The following is a 23,883-nucleotide window of genomic DNA, read 5'->3' on the forward strand; positions in this document are numbered from 1 at the left end:
AGTTGCTTTTTAACTTCCCACTTGGCTTTCCGTACGCGGTCACGTGATCAAAACACGTTCTCCCGCGAAAATTGTCTATAAGGCTTCGCTAATCATTTAACACAGCATTTGGCAGCCAGCGGATTATGGCTAACTAGATTATAGCAACATAATGTATAGATAGGTATTCTAAAACACAACAAGGTTTTGAGAAAAGTGGGAACTAGATAATGTTCTGTGAAAAGGCAGTGGAACTCGTTAGAGAACTTCACCGGATGAGTGATGGCCAGTTACCCGCTTTTAATGTACGTAGCTAACGTTCGCTAGCTAGCTAGCTAGCTAGCTAACGTGGTCTTTATTTACTTCTAGCTGTCCAAGTTGAGCAGGTGTTAGGTAACTAGCTATCTATATGAATGTTAAACAATTTTCCGAATAATAAAAACAGATTATTTCATTTCACTTTACATGATAAACGTTTCACGAAATCCTGAAACAATATCTTAACTATGATTCTTTCCTGCGATTTGGTCCAAATAAAGAGTTTGCCTGAAGTACCGTTAACCTAGCGTTACTTAATGTATAGCGAGATTTATAGCTATAGATTTTGTAATACAACAGTGAGATATTCTTTACTTAATCTAGGTTGCATGCCTAAGAATTCATAATATTGATCATCTTACTAGAGAGAGCTATCCTGTCTAGCCAAGATTTTATAACCAGTTCTCACGACCACTTTTACATGTAGTACGCACAGCTTATTAGGGCAATAATGTTACTTTTTTTTTTTTTTTTTTTTTTAATCTTACCAGGAGGACGGTATTCGACAAGTGCTTGAAGAAATGAAAGCGTTATATGAGCAGAACCAAAGTGACGTGTAAGAAACTAGCTAGATAAATTATAGAAGCTAGCGACAAAAGTTAACAGGTGTAGCTCCAACTGTGTTGTAAGAAGGCAGTTTTTAGGTTAGCTACTTTTCTGGCTAACAGGTTACGTGTTTTCATGTTACTTAATAGTATCCTAGTCATGCCTGTAAAATTTAATCTCTTTTTAAACTCCTTCAAAGTAATGAAGCCAAGACCGAGGGCAAGAGTGAACTCATACCATCCATCAAGTTCCGTCACTGCTGTTTGCTGAGGAACCAGCGCTGCATTACAGCATACCTGTAAATTTTACTTAAAAGTCCAGTATCCTTTCATCTGTACAGCATTAGACCCTACGATTCCCCTGATCTGCTTCACCTACCCCCACAGTTATGACCGCCTCCTACGGATCCGTGCTCTCAGGTGGGAGTATGGAAGTGTGTTACCTACAACAATTCGGTTCCACATGTGTGCAGAGGAGGTGGGAATTATTTAATTACACATCAATTTTTTGACTTTGTTATTTAATAACTGCAGTTTAATCAATTGGGCAGGTGGAGTGGTTTAATCAATACAAGAAGTCTTTGGCCTCCTACATGAGGTCACTTGGAGGGGAAGAAGGACTGGACATAACACAAGACATGAAACCTCCCAAGAGTCTGTATATTGAGGTGAAAACTTCAATACAGCTAAAAGAGGACTGTGGCTGTAGTTGAGCTCATGTCAAAGCAAATTACTGCACGCTGTTAATGTTCTTACCCTTGCATCGCTCTTTGCAGGTGCGGTGTTTGAAAGACCACGGAGAGTTTGAAATTGATGATGGTACAGTTATTCTATTGAAGAAAAATAGCCAGGTACAAAGACCAATTAAATTTTTTCATGCACATGTATTACAGTCAGATTTGTGTTCACCTCTGCATGTAAACCCAGTTATTTTTGTCTTCATAGCATTTTCTGCCACGGTGGAAATGTGAGCAGTTGATTCGGCAGGGAGTGCTGGAGCATGTGATTTCTTGAAGCAACAGATGTGTTGCCGCGTCAAGCTGGTTTGAATGATTACTTATAAATGCCAACTTACAGTAGTAGATATACCTTTAAATTTAGATGTACATTCTTAAACACAAAAATAGACATGAAAGTTGAGGAAAACCATTTATACCATGTAAAATATTGCTGTCAAACTATACAATGATTACAACATCTACAACTTGCTTCTGACATGCCTTAAGAGTGAATAGAAATCAATAAAAAAAAGTACAAGTTGACACTCCCAGTGCTTAATTTGATTAAAATGGACTGTACAGGAGTGCATAATGATAAAAAAAAAAAGTGTGCAAATATAGCAAATAGCATGCATCAAAGCTACATTTAATGAATACTGTTCTTTGAATACTTCCAGACAGACATTTTTAAGCCTTTTCCATGAATATTTAGTCATTTGTAGTGGACTACCATTAATTTTGTAACTTGTTTGCTCAAAGAATATTTTACTGATTTCATACTCATGTCTCAGAAGAGACACAAAACTATGGCATCGTCATATTGACTGGTCATCATATTCTACACAGTGATAATTCTGGTCCTTGTCTCATCCAAAATGCACCAGACATTCTGCATTTGTGATGTTCAAGTACATAACTGATTTATGCATTTAGGTCTCACACCAGGAGTTTATGTTCTTACTGTGGACAGAGTTCCACTTTCTAGATTAAACACTAGGTATTTCACATTTTGTGAGGGAATGAATCTAAACAGAAAGAGAGGCAGGAGCAATTTTATGCAGGAGTTTGTTGAGAGCGTTTACCTTCTCCTCCAAGAGAAAAGACTTCTTCTCTGAACTTTTCTGCCTCTGCTCAGTTACCTGTAGAGCCTTCATGAGCTGTGAGTTTTCCATGTAGAGGTCCTTTAGTAGCAGATCTGACTTGACATTCTTAGCAATCTTGGGGAGAAACAAGTTGGGAGATTTTTTTGTAACCTCATTTGTAGCCACAATTTAAGCATGTACCTAATTTGATGATAACATTTATTGATCCACCTGTTCCTTGAATTGGTTGACCTTCTCCTGCAGCATCAGACGCTCACTCTTTAGCTTGACTTCCAACTCCTCCATTCGCTCCTGCATGTCCTCCATCACTTTCTCATACTGCTTCTGTTAACAGATTGTGATTATTTCCTGAAGACAATGTAGAAGCTCCTAATTTGCTAGGTAAAAACAGTTAAAAACCTATTTGTTTGTTGAGCTAATGACTGTATTCATGAATTTACATGTAAAATGAAAATGTAAATTTCTGACCATGTGGGCATTACGGAAACACTGAATTCAGTGATTCATCAGCTTGATGTGGTTATTGAATGCAAGGCATATTGGACCAAGCACCAATTTTTATAGTACTTCAACTCTTTAAAACCCAAATTTGACCCAATTCTTGAACTCAAAATAGAAGGTCTGTGCACAAAGTAATGCTACTAAACACAAAATTTCATCACAAATATTTAATGTTTACAGGGTGAGATTGCTCTCATTCCAGAGTAAAGAAAAGGGTGTGTGGGCCTGTGAGATTAACCTGCTGAAGGCCCAGCTGAGTTTTGGCATGCTGGGCCTGAGAGCAGAGCTGCACATCAAGCTGCTGTGTCCTACTCTGCTGTTCAGCTAGCTGAGCCTGCAGGTGAGCCAGATGCTCTCGGTTACCAGCGTCTACCTGGTCCCTCATCTTCTCCATCTCATGAACATGTTGGGCTTGGCTCAATGACAGCACAGCATTTGCCCTAAAGGCCTGTAAAAAAAGTTTAAAATTTTAACTGAAATCTCAAATTCATTTGTTCAAGTGCTTTGCAAAAGATAAAGGGTTTCCATACCTGTTCTTCAGCCTCATTCTTGGCAATCTCCATTTCCTCCTGTTTGTTCTTGAAGGTAACACATTTCTGCATTAGCTTCTGAAGTTCCATCTCCTGTGTCTGCATCTTAGACTCCGAATTTGCCACCTGCCAGTATATGAATCACAGGCTTTAGATTCAAAAACAATCCCTCATGATGCACACACAAAAAAAAAAAAAAATTTAAAAAAAAAAAATCAAATTTTGCATGTAAAAGCTTTTAAACTAGCCTCAGGGCTATAGCGCTACAAAACGATCTGACTTCTGCCACACACAAAAAAAAAAACTGGGACACATGGTCTTTATGCATGCAGTTTGAAAATATGACCATGACACAGTTTGGAGTGGAAATTAGAAGGCGTCATGGCTGCATTCACCTGGAATTACCATTGCTTCCACAATTAATAAATGTGCAACGGTTAGATTAGACAGATTCAGACTTCTAATATTAATTCCTGACCTACCTTTTGAAGAAGCTCTTGGTTCTCAACTCGCATACTCCTCAGCTCTTCCTGTAAAGCACTGGCTGCTGCCTCTTCTTGCATCCTGTGAACCTGCTGCAATTGCGCTCTCTCTTTACAAAGCTCGTGTATGCTGGCTTCAAGATCAACAACCTGTTTAACAGTAGTGGAGTTTGAGGAAGTACACTAATTTTAAACACTCACTTTTATCAAGTTTATCACTGGATTAACCTGCTCACCTTGTCTTGAGATTCTTTTAGCAGCTTATAATGTGTGGCCATGTCCTGGACATGAGTATCTTTCTCCTTCTGCACGGAATTAAGCTGAGAGTGAAGCTGTTCTGCCTGCATTTCAAGGGTGTTTATGCAGTCCTGAAGTTTTTCAAGCTAGGATATGAATATGGTTTGTTTTAATACAAATTACTGAACTTTGAGGAAAAATATAAATTTCTTTACAAAACTTTTCACCTTTTTGTTTTTTTCCTCCGATTCCTTCAACAACTCTTCATTGTCCTTCTGCAGTAACTGGTTTTTCAAGGTTAGACTGGTCAGTGCAGATTCAACGTCTGTTAAATGTTGGAGCTGTCAACATTTTCAAGAGGAATTTACCATGACATTTTATTTTCCCTTAAAACTGATGCAAGTAATGTATTATTGGAACATTTTAACCTAAATCGTCTGCTTATTGATACCTAAAACTAAAATAAATGTTTTGAGAAACAAAAAAGTAGTATTTGTGGTTATCCTGGACTCTAATCAACTAAAAATGAAGCAATGTCCAGGTGGACTCAATCAGGAAAATTCTTCAGAAAGGATGCAGATCGATATGCCTGTTAATTGTTTTACATGTCCACGTGGCAATGTAAATTATACATAATTGTTTTTGTAAGAGGAGCTTTGAAGGATGGTTTGTTTGGGATTGAACAAAGGGGGTAGACATCTTTGATGCCCAAGTCTTGCCCAAGATAGCAAGAACTTAAAGATTTGTTATTGCAGCCATAAACATATCCATTCTATTTAGAAATAAAATATCCTGTACCTTGTCCTTGGCTGCTTTTAGCTCATTTTCTAAGAAGGCTTTTTCCTGCTGTCTGCTGGCATTCAGTTGCAACTTCTCTCTCTCTAGCTGACTAGTTGTCTCCTGGAGCTGTCTGATAGAATTAGCTGCTTCTTTTTGTTCCTGCCACACCTGGGCAAGCCTTTCAGACAACCTCTGCACTTCCCCTTGGTCAGTACGGAGACGAGAGTTTAGCTCAGCATTCTCATTGCTAAGCTGCAGGTTTCGTGCACTCAGGTCCAACACCTGCTCTCGACACTCAGAGTTCTGTTTTTAAGAGAAAATGACAGTGACTCAATTCCATTGAAACCATTCAGTCACAATACCTAAACTAAAAAAAAAGTTGCATCTTGCCTCTTTTTGTAACTTCTCTTCTTCCTTACGAATCTTCATATAGTCCCTCTCAATCTCCTCAAGTTTTTTTCTAGAACCATAATTTGTAAAATGCCAAGACTTTGTGAATCATTTGATAGCAAGATGAAGGTATTTTAGCAGGGTCTCTTAAAAGATACTTGCCTCTTTTTGTTGACTTCCTCCTCAAGTCTCGCTACATCCTGGTGTAAAACAACTAGTCTGTCTTTCAGTGCACTGTTTTCAGAATTCACCTCATCAAGCTGAGCCCTACAGTTGGGAAGAAGAAAAAGCAAATTATTAATGTCAAATGATTAAGCAATTGAAATCTCAAAACAGAATTTGAGAGAGAGCATTACACTGACAGTTTTAAAAATATAAAATTAAACCAGTGATTAAAAATGTTACATTTAAAACAACCCACACACAACAGATTGGACTGAATACAGCCAGCAAGGATTAGTTGAGAGGATGCAACACTGCAACAGTAATGTGTTGGACAATTGTTTTTAAACATCATGCACAAAAAGAACAAAAACAAAGCATTAGTAGGAAGCAAGTAAAGAAAACTAGACTAGTTGGATCTAAAGGATCAAAATCCAAGGGTTAAATAAAAGTATCATTCCATGATGCACAATCTGAGATGGAAAACAGCATGGTGAGTAGTGCTCTTGCAACTATGTCATTCCTCTCTTGGCATCCATGTTGAAGAACTGAAAAACTGAAAAACCAAGGTGGCTAGGAATAAATCAGCTTTGTCTCAGTTTTGTCTACCATGCAGAGTGCCACAAACCTGTGTGGACTGGCTGGGTCCATCACCATTTCCAGAGCCATGACGAGTCTCTCCATTTCCAGTAATTGCTCCTTCATCTGGCCCTTTTCCCACTCAAATGCTTCTTCTACCCGCTGAACATCAGCCTGGGAATCCATCAGTGACTGCTGAAACTGATTGGTAGTGTTGTCTGCCTCTTCCCTAAGTGAGCACAGCTCCTTTTCCTTGTCTTCCAGCAGACTGGTCAAAAGTTTAACCTCACCAGAGAGATGACTCACATTTTGAATCAGGTCCATCTTCTGATGTACCTCATTCCAGAGCAAGTCCATCTCCATGGTTTTGGCTTCTAGCTGACTGCTGAATTCATGTACTTGGTTGTCCCTGTGCTGTAGCTCTACTCTCAGTGCTTCAATATTTTCCTGGAGCTTGACTGACTCAGCCTCCATTTCCACAATCTGCGATGAAAGCTGATCTGAGAGACGACTGTAACTGGAATTCTCATGTAAAAGGTTTCTCTTCTCTTCTTGTTCCAAGTTCAGTAGAGTCTCTAGCTGAGAAACCATGTTCTGTTCCTGACTTAGGGCACTGTGCAGGTTTTGAACCATCCCATTCCTTTGGTCCCAGTCCGCAGACAACCTTTGAACCTGTGTCTGAAAGTCATTCAGAACAATGCCTTGATCCCTTAGTTCCTCCCTAAGCTTGACTCTATCCATTTCCACAGACCTTAGCTCAGAAGCTTGTAGTGACAGATATTCATCTCTGTTCATCAGTGCCTCATGCGTTTTCCCCAAGTTTTCTTTAAGCTCATCAATTTCTCTCTCTTGTTCCTTAAGCTGCGTTTGCTGATTGTCAAATGCAGAGGACAGACGACTAAAGTTTCCCTGCATTCGTTCCTTCTCTTTTTGCAATGTTTCTGATTCTGTTCTTATGCTTTCCAGTTCATGTCCAAATTGACACAGTTTCTGAAGAAGCTCTTCTTCTGTCTTTTTGTCCTTCACATGCCTCTGTTCAAGCTGAGATAGCTTGGCAAGAAACTCCTCCTCTTTGTTTTTGTACAGCTTTTGTTGAGAAAGCTGTTCAAGAAGCCCTCTTTTCATTTCTTGTTCCAAATTTAGCTTATGCTCCAATTGAGACACTTCAAGAAGGACATTACTAAGGAGCTTTTGCCCTCTCTCCATCTCCCTCTCTTTGGAATGTAGTTCTGAGGTCAGGTTCTGGATGAGGGCGTCCTGGGCTTTCATAGTGACAGTGTTGTCCTCCAGCTGCCTCTGCAGCATGAGCAACTCCTCTTCAACTCTAGATTCTACTTCAGCCTCAGCCTGCATCCTGCCAATACACTCACGCAACTGTCTGACCTCCTCGTGGTGCTCCTCTTCTAGTTTCTTTCCCTCCTGAGCGGCATTGCTACAGATCGAGCCTGCTCCTCTCCCAAGCGCTCAACACTCAGAAGATGCTCCCTGCGCACCTCCTGCTCCAGCTTGTGCACTCTAGCCTCCCATGCACCAATTTCCTTGCAGTGGTACTCAGTCTGCTCTTGCAGCTGGTGGAGGAAGCTGCAATGTGCCTCCCTGTACTGAGCCTTCGTTTGTGATAACTGTTGCTCCATCTCCTCCCTAGTACACAGCAATACGCCAATTTTTTAATTTATGCATATTCAAATCAATAAGAGCACTGCCATGGACACTAGACACACTGAGGAAATTAATATAAAGTCTATAATGAGGAAGTCATGGGAATCATGCATAACGGGGCGGAGGGTGGGGGGAGTCTTTCAATCTCACTTGCACAGCACCAATCAGTCTGGGAGAGTAAAAGGCAGGCCATTGCTTTCCCAAGACACATGAAGCTCACCATCTTTTTGAGCATTGCCCTGTAATGCTGTGAGCAGCAGAACATTTACAGATGACCAGCAGCTGCATGCTTGCTGGCAGACACTAGATTCACAGGAGAGAGGTACCAAGTTTTCCTTCTCCTAGAGGACTGGGCCAGTAGAACACGGAAGTTGTCATTCTGTTGTTGGTACCATTATCTTATACCTATATAAGGTACTCTGGGTCTAAAGGTTTCATCAATGAGAAACGTTATAATCAAGTTTTTGAAATTTGCCTGCATTATACCCTGTGGTAAAAAAAAGTTCTAAACCCAATATGTTTTGTGCTATGTACATTACTCCGCCTGTCTCCCCCAATACAGGATCCTTTGAATTATGAGCTCAATAAGGAACAGAAAAGCCAAATTTGCTACAAGCAAGCTAAACCCTCTGTGCATTGAATTGACTTCAAGATTAGATACCTCTCCTTTCATCAGAAACCCCCCCCCCCCCCATTAGACTCCTTGACATGACAGACCTTCCCTTTTCCTTCACAGCTTGCTTTGACAAACCCTAAAAGGCTGTCAAAACTACACTATTTGACATGACAGGAATGAAACTTGTTTTCACCCCTTTAAAATACTCCTCTTTATCCTTGAAAAAGTCTGGCAAGCCAGAGAGGGGTGTGACTGTCAAACCTGCCTTACATTCAACTTACTGATGTAATTTCAACGTGCAATAGCTTTATCTTGTGCATAGCAAAATTGGCATTTAACTAAATTGAGTGTGTCAATTAAACATATTAGGTTATAAATGTTCATCACAAGGTATGATGCAGGCAATTTTCAAAACCATTATTAATTGTTTCCACAGAGGAAAAACCTTGTCATAATGCCAGTTAGGATGATGCACAAATTCAGTGGTCTATTGTGCTCTTTTGCTTGAGGCCATGGATGACTAATCATGGTTGGGATTCAAAGTCATGTCCTGGAGGCAGATGCAAACCAAATTTAACCAGTTTCACCTTTTAGAAACCCACATATTAAAAGAAATATTGGCAAATCAGCACTGCAAAACAATAAATGTAAGTATTTTAATCAATGCATGATGATTAGTGTACCCACCTAACATGCAGGACTTCCTGGTCCATTTTCAGCTTAAGCTCCGCTTCCAGCTGATCCCTCTCTGCTGTAAGACGGTGCACTATATTGCCAATTTCACGAGCATAGTTCTGTTCCAGCTCTGCCTGCTCTCGCAGCAGTCGTTGTTCCTGCTTCGGGCCCCAGACCATACGCTCACCCTTAGTCTTTAGTTCCCTCTCCAGCCTCTGCACCGTGTGCTGAACCTGCTCCAGCTGTTTGTCTGCCAGGGCCTTCTGTTCTTCAAGTTCACTGATTTCTACCTTGTATCCTTGTGCGATCTCCTTCCTCTCCACTTCCATATTCTGCTTCATTAGCTCTATTGTGCGCTCATAGAAATTCACCTGTTAAAATTCACAGGGAAATTCAGCCTTCTCTGTAGCTTTATGACTAAAGATATTTACAGTGAGACTGGCACCATTGCATGTTAACACATGGAGGATGTGATTTTATGCTTTAGTTTGGTACCTTGGTCTCCAGCTGGATCTTCAGATCTTGGATTTCCTGTTCATACTGCTCCTTCAGTTGCTCCATGGCTAGCTCTGTTTCAATGCTCAAAGTAGGGACCAGATTTTCCATGGAACCCAGGGCTGCCCCATGTGTAAAGGACAAAGAAAAGTGTTTGTGGGGTCTAGACCAGCCCTCACTGGGTAAAATTAATGTCAGTTCCATTATAACCTACCATTCTTGTCAGTGCCTTTCTTGGCCAGAGGAGATGTGCCCCTTTTCATTTCAGAGTCATCTACAAGGCAAACAGAAAAGTTGTTTCAATGTGAAACACTTTCAAATGATTGCCATTTAATGATGTCAAATATAACTCAGAGAAAACATTATAAATAGTATTCATGTACTGAAAAACTAATTTTCAGCAAAACTTGCCAGAATCAGATTCAGTGGTTAGTGTTCTGCGGCTGGACCAGGTATGAATGGAGAAGCGCTCTCTTGATCGTCTGCTTCTCCTTCCTGAGCTTCGACTCTTCAGTATTTCTAGCTCAGAGCTCAACTCATCATTCCTGTCCTGCAACTCCTGTTGCACACATACTGTATCAGTCATTTGGTGGCACAGCAACACCAGACTATGCAAGTGAAACTAAATACAACTACAAACTCAAAATTATAAATGAAGCAGCTCATGTTAGAGAGGACACATTAAAGTGGACCATTATGCTTTTCCAGTGATCTCTTTGTGCATGTAAACGGTCTGCAAAGTAGCAAAGCCCAAGGTACACGACAGAGTGAGTAACACTCCCAAAGAAACCAATTTTCTCAGCTGCCAGATACACCACACTGGAATTTCAGCCATTTTCTTTTGTTACAAAGTGTCAATCTTGTAACACTTTCTATACTGTCCATCCATTGGCAAGTTTGGCACACCCTCAACACATTACAAGTACTGGAGGCCAGAAAGGGTTTGTTCACTTTTGTAACCATGTTGAGATGCTGCTGTGTTTGAATTGTGAGGGAAATGGGGAAATCTTTGCATGCTCTGCCAAAAGGTAAAACCACAAAGCAGTCACTAGTTTAAATTCATTTTTTTACCAATGTTCCAATTATTTTCCTACGTGAAAAGCATTTCTCACGAGAGATTCAAAAAACGTGCAGTTTTATGCCGAATTTTTGCATTTCTTTCTCCTGAAAGATGGGAGAGTTACAACTTTGTGTGGCTCAATGGAGGATTCAGGTTAACAACCTGCAAGTATGCATTATTATTTGTGGATTTGTGATGTTGAATACTTGTAGTGTCTACCTTTTTTTGCATTAGTGTGTAGTTTTTGACTGTACCCATGTCATAGACCCAGGGCTTAGCTGTAGGCTTCTCAATCAACAAGCCAAAAGTGCATTTCAGATCAAAAGGTGAAAAGATGACCAGTATGAGAAATATAATGCATTTTTGGAACATTGAAGCATAAATAAAATAAAATTACGAACACTGAAAATAAGCATAATGGTCCCCTTTAAAAATTGTCATTTTAAATGATGAGCTTGGCTCACCTTTACATTAAACATACCTAAAGCCTATGGCCACAAATAAATTATGTCTGGCAAACTTTAACTGACCATGTGAGAGAGAGAGAGAGAGAGAGAGAGGGTATACATGATTATATTCCCAGTGTGTTTCACCAACAATCTCACCCCCTTCCACCTGAAACCCCTGCTCACCCTACACTGCAGCTCATACTCCTTTATGATCCCCGAGAGACGCTCCTCTGGACTCAGCAGTCCTCCACTGTTTGGATCCATGTCACCGTACTGCAAATTACAAAACACTTGGAACTGGCTCTTTTGCATAGGAGTTAGTCATAACCTTAATTCTTAAATTTATGTTAATAAAATACTCATTGGTTATCAAGAGTAAACATTTGAGAGAAATTATGAAACCATGGTTTTCTGACCTTGTCCTGCAAGACATGGTCTAGATCTCTCCTTAGTTTAGAGATGGTGCTTTCAGATTCAGACAACCTCCCCTTCAGATCGCTGATCTCCTCCTCCAAGCGACTGTTCTCCTTCATTTTCAGAAGAGCATTTAGTTAAGCTAATACCAATTTGCTCACTGAAACATACACCATTCACTGTGCGCAAGTATAATAAAGGTGGTGTGTTCATAAGGGGACCCGACTCTTTATGCAAAAGAGCCAGTGAAGGCTGTAAGGTAATATGTAAGGAAATGTTTCTAGAATTAATGAATGAATTAGTGGACATATAGCTGGGAAGCACTTCATTGAAGAGACACCTACATATTCCTGACATTACAACAGCAGCCATCAGCATTCTTCATGTAGAGTAGGATTCCATTTCCACACAAAGTGTACAGATTAAAATGATCAGTTTTATAAACATTATTTCAATGTCTTCAGGAACAGGATTGGAAGCCACTGCTTTACAGAGAAAATTTAGCTCAAGGGATGGACTGTGGTCACCTTAATGGTAGTAGTGGCTTCCTCCTTTAGACTTCCTTCTTGAGCCTTAAGGAGCGCCACTTCCTCATTTAGCTTGGCTTGCTCCCTCTTAGCCTGCTGCAACAGCATCTCATTGTCCCGTTCCGTCTCATTTCTCAGGGCCGTCAGCTTATCCCGGAAGTCCTGCTCCAGATCCCTGGTGAGGGAAATGGTGTCATTTCATCTTACATTATTGAATCTTTAAACAGAGTAATCTCAGCCAAAGTCTTACTTGACTTTAGACTCATTAAGTGACTCCATGGTGGCATGATGATCATCGATTTCTCTGATGAGCTGCAAGTTATGACGGTCAGTCAATTCCAGGTCAGCCTTGGCTTTATCCCTCTCCTGACAGGCCTGATGTACTAACCCTCTGAAATAGCAATAATAACTCATCATGAGCATATTATTCTCATATGAAACAGTTTAATCATGCCAGACATACTTTTTCTTCCCACTGGTGAAGACAAAACATCATAAGTCACTGTTTTACTATAGGCATTTTTCATTGACTAAAATGATAAGTGTCCTAAACGCACTGTAGGAACTGGATCTCATCCTTGTAGGGAGATGAGGGCAGCTTGGTGGATGCCGTTGCCACTACCAGCAGCTCATTGTCCAGGGGCAAGAGCAAGTTCAGCAAGGCTCAGCCTCTCTTCCAAAGAAAAGTCCAGAGTCTGTATAGAGGTTTTAGAAAACCAATGCATTCAACTCAGTCACATACATCTTATGGTAACTATTACATATGAACATTGATTGCAGATTGCAAATACTAGTCACAAGTGAAAATTGCAGTCAGCATAAACTAAAGGATGAATGACATCTGACCTCTAGTCATATGCTGCCTTTTGTAACAAGATGAAATGAGGACATACCGTACAGGTCAATTCCAATATTCATTTCATTATAGAAAACATACTGCCAACAAAACGTTTGTTCTTAAAACAAGGGCAAAATTACTTTTTTTAAATCATGCAACACTCTTCCGATGACAAACTGTTGCAGGAACATGCAAGAACTGCAGTGAATTCCCATATTGCTTTAAATAGCAACAAATAAAATATAAAGCATACTTTGACTGCAAATGCCAATTGAAATTTTGGTTATGTCTTGTGTCATCATTTCTATAAATATTGTAAGACATGTATATAAATAAAATTATTATTAGTAATAATAATAATATTATTATTATTATTATTATTATTATTATTATTATTAGTAGTAGTAGTAGTAGTAGTATTATGAGTTCCTGTTGATATCTAAAGATCCTACCTTACAACCAGCCACAAGAAATACCTTTAAGAATTATGATTATCCCTTAAAAAAATAAATAAATAAATAAAAAATAAAAATAAAAAACAACACACATACACAACAACCTTGTATAGTATATTATTTGAAAAGTATGGACTAATGGACCTCTATGAGAAATGCTGCACGTGAACTGATTTATTCAAAAAGAATGATCATGCAAGGTGAAACATTCACTCATAGGAAGTTTAGGTCAAATCATAAATCACAATGCAAAAGCACCATTATACTCCAATTTATGTCAAATTTGCTGCAGTGTGTCCTTGGCAGTACCTGGAACAGTATGCTGTTTTAGTGGGTGAATTGCAGTCTACAGTGCATTCATTCTATATCATCTTGATTCTCATGTTATTTTCAACTTTCTTTTTTGGGAAGGGGGTGAGGGTACTTCACATTACATTTTAAAAGAGAGATTGTTACCTTAGAAAATCTAGCTTTTACACTATTTAACTTAAAAAAAAAAAAATAGTAGCCTTTACATTATTCTACATATACTTTCAGAGCTCCTACTTAAAAAAAAAAAAAAAGACTATAGTGAAAATTGTATTTAAGTCACTTTTATCAAACTGTGCTCATTCTTCCCACTCACACAAGAAAGGTCCATTTTCCCCAGGACAAATGACCCAGTTCTGACCTGCAAGATATCCTTGCTGTTACGGATGCCTTCCTCAGTCCAGAGAGCAACAACTCTCTCTGGGGTGGTGTACCCTGAACCGTCATCGAGCCGGGTCAGCAGTCTCTGACCTACTGTGGCGGAGAGCAGCGAGGGCGAGGTGGCATGCTCCACTCGCTCCTCGAATGCCTGAGAGAGCACAAGGAAGGACATGACAAACTAAAGCACCACTGTTTCATTACTTTTCCCAAGAACAGCTTAAAACAACACTTCAGAGAAATGCAAACCTGCCACAGACTTTGTCAAAACCATCCTGCCATCTAACACTTGACAGTAGCAGTCCAATTTCAGCATTAGTCATCACAGTCTGGAGGCTGTTTTAAACTTTCAGATAATATGCTCAGGTGACAGATACATTGTTTATAATTTCAGAAATAAAACCATAATTGGACTCATGAGAGCATTTAACTGAGAAGCAGGAAGATTTGAAAGGGAACATCATTTTGATAATTTATCAGTACAAGTCACCTCAGGAAAGTCCAGACTGCTATCTCTGAAAAATTCTATGTTGTCATTAAATCCCAATGTTAATAACTTCAAGCCAGGTAAGAACACTGACCTGCAGTACATTCTGTCAAAATTACACACTACTTTGGGTGAAGAAAGCCATTCCTCTTTTATGGGCAGCGAGCTAAACTCCAGTGAAAGCTCCACCTTCCTAGTTAACTTAATTGCTTCTACAGCCCACAGTTACTTGGCATGAAATTGGAGAAGTTTAAAACAGTCCTATTTAGCAGTCAGGTAAGTGCTTAGTTGCCCATGTTATCTGCCTGCGTGAAAAAAAGACAGGCTGCTAAAAACCTCACTTCTATGTATGATGCAAAAAAAAAAAAAAAAAAAAAAGTGGTATTTTAATTACAGATAGATTAAACATAAATAAAACGGCACAAATAGAAAGGTATATGGAAGACCCCACAAATGTTTGTGAAAGTCTTAATCTCTATCAGTACCATCATACCCTAAACATGAGTAAGTAAATGCTTTCTATACTGGATAATTTATCTTCACAAACCAACAAAGTAAATTCTACACATTTGGAAGTTTGAATTAGAATGACGTTTGATGGTTTGTGTCTTATAATAAAATATGCGCAATCTCACTCTCAGTGACATTTCTCTCTCAATGATTAAAACTGCATCACTGAACACAGGGAAGGGTTCAAATTATTAGTGCTGGTTCTCCGGACCTGTATGACAGAGCACTTGGTTTGGAGTCGGGCAGGGGTGGATGCAGCTGGGGCTGCAGGCAAGCCTTCATGTCTGAACAAACCACTCTGGAACTCACTAAGGCTCACCCTCCCATCCTGGTCTTTGTCCAGTTTTCTGAAGAGTGCATCTAATTCCTGTGAAGAAACACAAGATGAAGATTAACAAAGTGTTCAGTTAAAAACATCAATTAGAAAACAAACTGCATTAGTAAATAAAAGGAATAACTATAAATTTGCATTCAAGTCTTACTTATCAAAGATCTACTAGGCATGCTATCTTACTTAAAGCATACTTCAAACCCATCTTAATTCTGAATGTTACTATGAAATAAAAGGGATTTGGAGCTCTAGCACATGTTGACCAGGGAAATTAAAACTTTTGAGTTTGAGTTTATTTTAACAAGATATAGGAAGGACTGCAAAGGTTTTACAGTAGGGATGTTGGCTGGAGTCTGCACCTGGGCTAACTTCTCTAAAGAATATAAAGTTGGGGGTGAGAGGTTTGTGGTTACATTCTCTCCCCACAAATATGAACTGGAGCTCCAAATCAGGGTGTGGCATTGCAGGGAAATTCCTGCAAGGAATAATTATGAGTAGAATGAGGAGTGAATGAAAACACTGTATTGTGAAGAAACATTGATAAACCAGAAATTACACATGTTGCACTTAACTCTTTTTTTAGTGTCATTCACTATATTCACAGTTGACTTTGCTGGTTACTTCTGTACGATGGTACCTCAGATTGAAGATCCTTGAGACCGATGTGGTCACAGACCAATGACAACTCCTGCTTGTTAAGTGATCCTCCAGAGCCCACTCCCAGCTCTTCCCATACTGCTCTCACCTGTCCATCTGTCACTTCCTGGGAAGGACCAGTGGAGTGCCTGGGACTTTCCGAGCTGTCTGGCTTCGAGCACTTTAACTGACCTACACAGACCCAGTTTATGTTAATAGAGATATAAACACTCAAGCAGCATTCTCCAGACACAGGACTGCAGGGTCATGGCCCTACATAGTTTAGTGTTTTCACTGTTTCTGAACTGCTTTTACTGCTTACACACAGTAAACTGAGAATAACACACTGCCCTGTAAGTAATAGGTTTCTAGGAATGGTGTATACTGTCTGATAGTGTATATACATTCTGAGATTGTGTTACAAATAATATACAGTGCATCTGGAAGGTATTCACAGCACTCCACTTTTTCCACATTTTGTTGTTACAGCCTTATTCCAAAATGGATTAAATTCATTTTTTCCCCTCGAAATTCTACACACAATACCCCATAATGACAAAGTGAAAGTTTGTTGCAAATTTATTTAAAAAAAATAAAATAAATCACATGTAAATAAATATTCACAGCCTTAGCCATGACACTCAAAAGTGAGCTCAGATGCATCCTGTTTCCACTGATCATCCTTCAATTGTTTTGACAATTTGATTGGAGTCAACCTGTGGTAAATCCAGTTGATTGGACATGATTTGGAAAGGCACACACCTGTCTATATAAGGTCCCATAGTTGACAGTACATGGTGGAGCACAAACCAAGCCATGAAGTCAAAGGAATTGTCTGTAGACCGCCGAGACAGGATTGTATCAAGGGACAGATCGGGGGAAGAGTACAGAAATACTTCTGCAGATCGAAGATCCCAGTGAGCACAGTGGCCTCCATCATCCATAAATGGAAGAAGTTTGGAACTACCAGGACTCTTCCTAGAACTGGCCGCCCGGCCAATTTGAGTGATCAGGGTAGAAGGGCCTTAGTCAGGGAGGTGACCCAAGGGTCACTCTGACAGAGCTTCAGCATTGCTCTGTGGAGAGAGGAGAACCTTCCAGAAGGACAACCATTTGTGCAGCACTCTGCCAATCAGGCCTGTATGGTAGAGTGGCCAGACGGAAGCCACTCCTCAGTAAAAGGCACAAGACAGTCTGCTTGGAGTTTGCTAAAAGGCATGTGAAGGACTCTCAGACCATGAGAAACACAAAATTCTCTGGTGTGATGAAACAAAGATTGAACTCTTTGGCCTGAATGCCAAGTGTCATGTCTGGAGGAAACCAGGCACCGCTCATCACCTGGCCAATACCATCCCTACAGTGAAGCATGATGGTGGCAGCATCATGCTGTGGGGTTGTTTTTCAGCAACAGGAACTGGGAGACTAGTCAGGGTCGAGGGAAAGATGAATGCAGCAATGTATAGAGACATCCTTGAAAACCTGCTTCAGAATGCTCTGGGGCGAAGGTGCAGCTTCCAACAGGACAACGACCCTAAGCACACAGCAAAGATAACGAAGGAGTGGCTTCAGGACAACTCTGTGAATGTTCTTGAATGGCCCAGCCAAAGCCCAGACTTGAACCTGATTGAACATCTCTGGAGAGATCTAAAAATGGCTGTGCCACAACACTCCCCATCCAACCTGATGGAGCTTGAGCGGTTCTGCAAAGAAGAATTGGAGAAACTGCCCAAAAATAGTTGTGCCAAGCTTGTAGCATCATACTCAAAAAGACTTGAGGCTGTAATTGCTGCCAAATGTGCTTCAACAAAGTATTGAGCAAAGGCTGTGAATACTTATATACATGTGATTTTTTTTTTTTTTTTTTTTTTTTTTTTTTCCAAACAAACTTTTTCAACTTTGTCATTATGGGGTATTGTGTGTAGAATTAAGGGGAAAAATGAATTTAATCCATTTTGGAATAAGGCTATAACAACAAAATGTGGAAAAAGTGAAGCACAGTAAAAAGATAATATACTGACAGTTAGATAAAACTTTAGAAAAAACATTGCCAATTACCTTGGGCCTCAGAATAGTGCTGAATGGAGTGCTTGTTACTCCCTGGGTCTTCATCCGACTTCAAGCTCTAAAACAGATACATAACACAGTTCCAATTACTCCCTCTGACAAAGGGATTTTAAAAATCATAACTGTCATGTTAAAAGGATATTTTGGGTATCCCAGCAAAACAGATTATAACAGGGGTGTTGTTTCTTCCAATCTGTAAGCAAACAAAATTCAGCCAGGCAGCAAGATGAACTAGCACAGGTGTAACTGTGAATGACAACCATAATGAATTCCAACCCACCAACACTGCTGATGCTACAGCGAGCAGGCACAACTATCAGAGTGTGGTTTCATTCTCCAGTGTGAGGTAGCATTTTCCACCACACGCTCCCTGCAGTCTCCTAAGGGGCTTGTGGCCTCATTCCTGAGAGTGGCTTATGGTCTCTCTTATGCCACTTTACACCTTATACAAGACACTGTTGCCAAAGTACAAATAAATAAAAACTCAAACACCTCCACCACCAAGGTATCTCTTAAACACATTACAAACTGTGCTTGGCAGTTTGTTGTGTAAGTCTTTGTTCTGGGTAAAGAGAGTGGTTATATTATATTACATTTTGTTATATTACATAGTGTGCTATTGTTTTTGTACTCTAAAGTTGCTTTTCCACTGCACGGTACCAGCTCAACATGACCCGACTCTACTTGACTCCATCCTTTAGGTATCGACTGAGCTTGCATGGAACCTTACTTGGAAAAGTACCAGATACAAGGTATTATCCACAACGTTTCCAAAAGGAAAACCAAAAAAAGGCGAGTAGAGTCAAGTCGAGCTGAAGTGGAAACATTTGGTGGAAAAGGGCCATAAGTAAATTACATGGGAAATACATTACCAATGAATATGACTAAAATCCATATAATAAATAACAAAAAGGGGGAAACACACAAATAAAAAGCACATGTATAGTAGTACAAGCAGACACTGAATATGACACACTGATCAAATCAGCCTCGATAAATATCACAATTTAGCCTCTAGCAGTGAGTGATCAAACACATGCTTCTTAATATAGGACAAGCCAGTGAATTTATCAGCCTTATTTACTGAGCAACATTGTATAACCACTTATAAACAGTGTTTCAGTGAAGACCACAGAGTGCTTTATGTCTTCTGTCTACTTTTCAAACATACTCCCTCCTCTTTCTCTTTCATCATCTCCCATTTCTTTGTCTTTTACTTTCTCTCTCTTTGGTTCTTTTAGATCTGAGTATCTATTTTTAGGATATAAAGTCTTAAGACTCTTAGAAATGTGATATCACATATTTGATACAAGTAAAAATAATAATTGTTTAAATTAGTTAAAAATAATATAAGAATTCCATGTATTCTGGGTGGTGTAATATTATTTTGTAAGGCTTAGACATAGACAGCATGTTAGCCATAAGCTGAAGAGGTAAAAAGCATGTCATACTGTAAAAAAGCTTGTTATGCAGCATAACAGACTATGAAGGTCTTTTTGAAATATTTAACAGAGCCAGATCACGTATTTACATAACAATAACTGCTATTCTATAGACATTCCAGAAGGATTATCTGTGATCAGAGCTACAGTACTAGCTACTGAACTCCTTCCCCAACTAAAACAACTATCTTTACTCATACAGTCTAAACTATACTCAGTTTCAAGCACTCTGGAAAACTATGCAAGAAGGAAAGCAAGCATAGCAAGAAAGCTCTTTACATAATAGTTCCCCTGGTAGACATGTTTTCTATTTAAATGATCTTACTGAGGGAAGAGGGAGAGGTTGTTCTGTAGAATAAAATAGAGTTCTACAGGGTAAGACAAAAAAGCTAGCTTTGCAGTTGGATATAGAGGATAAACCATGTAAAACTTGCTGGGTGTTGGAATAGTCTCTTCTGGTAATGTTATATAAAAGTCCTAAATATTTCATACTGAAAAATGAAAGTCTCTGCAAGAAACATTAGACACGGTTACAGCCAAATGCTCCTCTTGCTTTTCTGTCCACTTCCCACTCTTACACAAGCTAGCTGTGCTTTACCTAAGACCTATATGAGCCATCAACCTGGTCTCCACCCAGACAAACTAAGCAAAACCTCTAAATGTATATATCCAAATCACTATGTCTGACACATACCCACATATGCACCAAAACACATGCTGGCTCAAATAGGGCCTGGCAAACTGTTTTATAAACATCAGGCAAATGGTGCCTGCCAACGTATACTCAAATGTAAATAACTTCTTTGCCTAAACTCAGGAAGTCTGAGTGCTGAGAGTCTGTGTGCTGAGATCCATCCAGCCATCACCTTCATAACAACTAGCATTTTACACCCTAAACAATGCATTTAACAAAGCTATGCTTCCCCTCCCTCTCTCATGGACACTAACACATCTGCTCTAGCATCCACAAATGTGGTTCTTTACCTTTAGTGTCATGGCAATATGATAACCCATATAAAAATGGAAATAAAAAACAGCTATAGGATCCAGATTTCTAAGTAAAATAAAATTCCTGAAGAAAAGAGGTACCTATTAGCTAGCCCGCCTGCACTTCAGACACAGAAGTGAACTGGACCATTCTTTGATCCTAAGCCAAAGGTAACACGGGGCCTGGTGAGGTTTGAGGCTGCAGAAAAAGCAGTCACTTGCACATTCCATGCTGCCACACTTCCTGAGTAGAGAGCAGCTGGGCACACACTCCCTTAATGCTGGACTATGTCAGTGACTCACGTATTCAGTGCTCTGATGGTGCTATGCAACTATAAACAACTCTGGGAGCAATACTGAGCACTGGCAAACAAATAATTAACTATGTTTTCTGTACTTTGTGAATGGAATGTATAGTGCCCTGCTCTGAGCTATATTTCTGCAGTCTGTGATAGGATGAAAATTGTGTTCCTATAAGAAAACCCTAAAGATCTTTTTTTAACTATATTTATTCATCTATTTTGTATGAGAGTCAGCCATGTTACCTCTACGCTCTCTAGTGAAGCGGAGCGTCTGAGCTTGGCCTGTCTCCCACCCGGACAAAGGGTCTCATCCTGGTCCATTCCAAACAGAGGTGAGTCTTCAGAGTTGTCTGCTGTCAGCAAAGAAGCTGCCTTATCAGGCTGTGACCTACGCCCATAGCGTTTGGTGCCTTTCACAAATTTTGGCTTCACCTCCTCAGGAGCAGCTAGGGGCAGAAGGAAAAACTATTAAGAAGAGTCAAGAACAAAATAAACAAGCCAGAGTTGTTAAAATATGTTTGCCAATAATGTAGACATCTTAACTCTACTCTTGTAAATAAAATATCTAATTTCAGAGTTTTTATGGCTTTCATTTTATGCATTTCGCTCTTGTCCAGAGCAACTTACAATTTTATAATGTTACAGAAGTAGGCAAGTGTAGTGTTAGGAGTCATGCCCAAGGACTTTCGTTGGTAAAGCATAGAGCACTTGCCCAGTCAGGGATTGAACCCCATTCCCCCAGCGGGGAGGGGATATTGATCCCACTATAACAACAACCAAGCGTACAACATGAGACCTAATATCTAAAAGGAAATGAAAGCTTATCAGAGCATGAGAGGAGTTCAGCAGAGATCTTAGTCCCAGAATCTGCATTCTCCAACAAAATCTAAGCCTGTCCCCTGTAAGAGTAGTCATAACAGACACTTAACAGTCAGTCATTCCATCTGCTTCTTCCATATGATCAGTTATAGTAAATGATCCTACCAAACAGACATCTACATCTTCTTCCTAAAATGCAGGGGTGACCCATATACTCCAAAAAGGTGATTTCAGCATCTTGCACATCTGTTGATATTACAGTAAGTAAAATCAGCAGTGACAAATGTGGTAGCTCAGTGGTAGTGGTCCTTGACTAGTAATCAGATGATTGCCAGTTCAAGTCACACCACAGCTGCGTTGCCACTGTTAACCCTCAGTTGCTTAAGTTGTGTTTGATCAGAATTGTAAGGTTTTCTTTTGGATAGAAAAGCGTCAGCTACATATCAAAAATGTAAATGAAAAATGTAAATGATATAACATTAACTTGGCTGCTTAGAGCAAATTCATATAACATAATTCTCTGAGAAACAGATAAAGCTGAAGAATCTGAATGGGAACAAAAATCCCTTCATATACTCCATGACACCTCTCTAATGAGGTCTAATGAGGTGTTTTGCGTACCTGACTCAAAGTAGCTGCTCTCCTCTTCAGATGTACAGACATCCAATGATCTAGACAGGACAGCTACAAATCCCTCCTTGAACTCTTCAAAGTTTATCTGTATCCATTTAAAAAATAACCAACACAATTATAAAATCAGTCTGTATTTCTACAAAGCCACAACTGCTGAAGGTTAGACCTTTGTCTCATGACAGAATAGTCATGGTGAGGTATTTGTACATCTTACCCTTGCATAATGCTGTGGCCCTAGAAGGCTGTCAAGCAATAGTGGGAGGTGGGCACCCAAACTCAGCTTATAGCATAATGCAGTGAGCTCCTCTTTGTCAAGGTAACCTGTGCCTGTAGTATCACAGCTATCAAACTCCTCTTTTAGCTGGGCCACGTAGCGGTTCTGCTCTTTCTCATCCATCCCACTACATGCTGCAGAACCACCTGGATCTGGAAGAAAAATGGGAAGTGCATGGTTATCACTATTGCTAACTTGTAAATACGTGGAAATAAATAAAGAGTGTATAACTACTGTTAGACACTTAAGAAGTCATAAGAACCCTTATAATTGAGTTTTACTGACAATTCTACTGAAAATGTGCAAACTATAGCCATGTTTCATAATGATATTTGACTTACTTTAACAGAGCAGTCAAAACAAAATTGTTGTTTTCAAGACCAGAGTCATTTAACTAACGTCATCGTTTCCTTTAGTTTCATATTCACTATGATAGCTAGCTAGATATCTAGCTGCCACACATTAGCGCGACCACCGTTAACCATTTAGGAGGAAGGGAGGGATGGGGAGAGAGAGCGACAGTGTTATTGCACTTAATACGTATTACCAGACTCTATATGAAAAGTCCAAAAGTTATGCTAATGGGCAGATTGAAATAATGCTAACGCTATAGGCTTTATCCCCCCAGTGGATTGCGAGTTATTTAGGTTAGCTATCTAGCTAATCTGGTACGCTTCACCATGGGAACGGGAATTGTATCGAAACAAAGGCTGGATGGGGAATAAAAGTCCTCCACGCTTAAACATCAATGTAATTGACTATACTGCAATTCTCAAATGATCGGCAAAAGATGCGAGGGCGATCTGATCCAGAAAATATGCACACTTAATACCAACGGCGAAATTAAATCGAGCCTACCGTTTTATCTGCAAACAGCCGCTACTCCAGATAAAAGTCACTCTTTTGTCTTCAACATTGAATGAATCGCGAATTAAAGTGAATAACTAATGTAATCAAGCCTCTTCATCCGTTAAAGGACATTCACGAAAGTCATCAGAACATTGGAAAATAGAAACCCTTGCATTAGGTACACATTCGCTGTACTCATAGATGGTGCTGGGAGGTAGTTGTTACCGCTCGTGAAGCGATGCACTGCTTGTAAAAGCAACTCGAGACTTGCTTGCTATTTTGCAGCCCCTACTGGTTAGGCGGTTGAATTTGGGTTGTTTTGTGGGCAAGAATTTCCTGGACGTCGCAA

General features: G+C 39.8%; 2 protein-coding genes across 5 annotated transcripts; one reads left to right on the forward strand and one right to left on the reverse strand.

The window, feature by feature from the left end:
• Nucleotides 1–50: 50 nt before the first annotated feature.
• gins1 (GINS complex subunit 1 (Psf1 homolog)) lies at nucleotides 51–3,465 on the forward strand. Of its 4 annotated transcripts, none has more exons than XM_027019330.2 (7): nucleotides 51–284; nucleotides 789–853; nucleotides 1,043–1,141; nucleotides 1,230–1,320; nucleotides 1,394–1,510; nucleotides 1,619–1,693; nucleotides 3,346–3,465. In XM_027019330.2, the coding sequence occupies exons 1-7, from the start codon at nucleotides 210–212 to the stop codon at nucleotides 3,370–3,372; spliced, it is 549 nt and encodes a 182-aa protein (XP_026875131.1). In that variant the 5' UTR covers nucleotides 51–209; the 3' UTR covers nucleotides 3,373–3,465. The 4 variants fall into 4 exon arrangements, with proteins under 4 accessions (XP_026875131.1, XP_026875214.1, XP_026875047.1 ...); XM_027019413.2 differs by lacking the exon at nucleotides 3,346–3,465 and adding an exon at nucleotides 2,999–3,338; XM_027019246.2 differs by lacking the exon at nucleotides 3,346–3,465 and adding an exon at nucleotides 1,788–2,104.
• On the reverse strand, nucleotides 1,979–23,763 carry ninl (ninein-like). Its single transcript, XM_027018975.2, is given in 31 exon segments — nucleotides 1,979–2,778; nucleotides 2,875–2,988; nucleotides 3,404–3,613; nucleotides 3,696–3,821; nucleotides 4,178–4,327; nucleotides 4,414–4,560; nucleotides 4,642–4,755; nucleotides 5,213–5,497; nucleotides 5,585–5,654; nucleotides 5,747–5,851; nucleotides 6,375–7,767; nucleotides 7,770–7,966; nucleotides 9,288–9,646; nucleotides 9,771–9,892; nucleotides 9,985–10,044; nucleotides 10,182–10,329; nucleotides 11,463–11,552; nucleotides 11,696–11,806; nucleotides 12,221–12,395; nucleotides 12,471–12,611; nucleotides 12,778–12,803; nucleotides 12,805–12,915; nucleotides 14,184–14,351; nucleotides 15,409–15,564; nucleotides 16,166–16,356; nucleotides 18,220–18,286; nucleotides 21,203–21,405; nucleotides 21,944–22,024; nucleotides 22,400–22,496; nucleotides 22,626–22,837; nucleotides 23,544–23,763. Coding segments are annotated over 30 exon segments (5,592 nt in total). The 5' UTR covers nucleotides 22,809–22,837; nucleotides 23,544–23,763; the 3' UTR covers nucleotides 1,979–2,586.
• Nucleotides 23,764–23,883: the final 120 nt, after the last annotated feature.

Source organism: Electrophorus electricus, chromosome 11, assembly GCF_013358815.1.
Source record: "Electrophorus electricus isolate fEleEle1 chromosome 11, fEleEle1.pri, whole genome shotgun sequence".
Classification (NCBI taxonomy): domain Eukaryota; kingdom Metazoa; phylum Chordata; class Actinopteri; order Gymnotiformes; family Gymnotidae; genus Electrophorus; species Electrophorus electricus.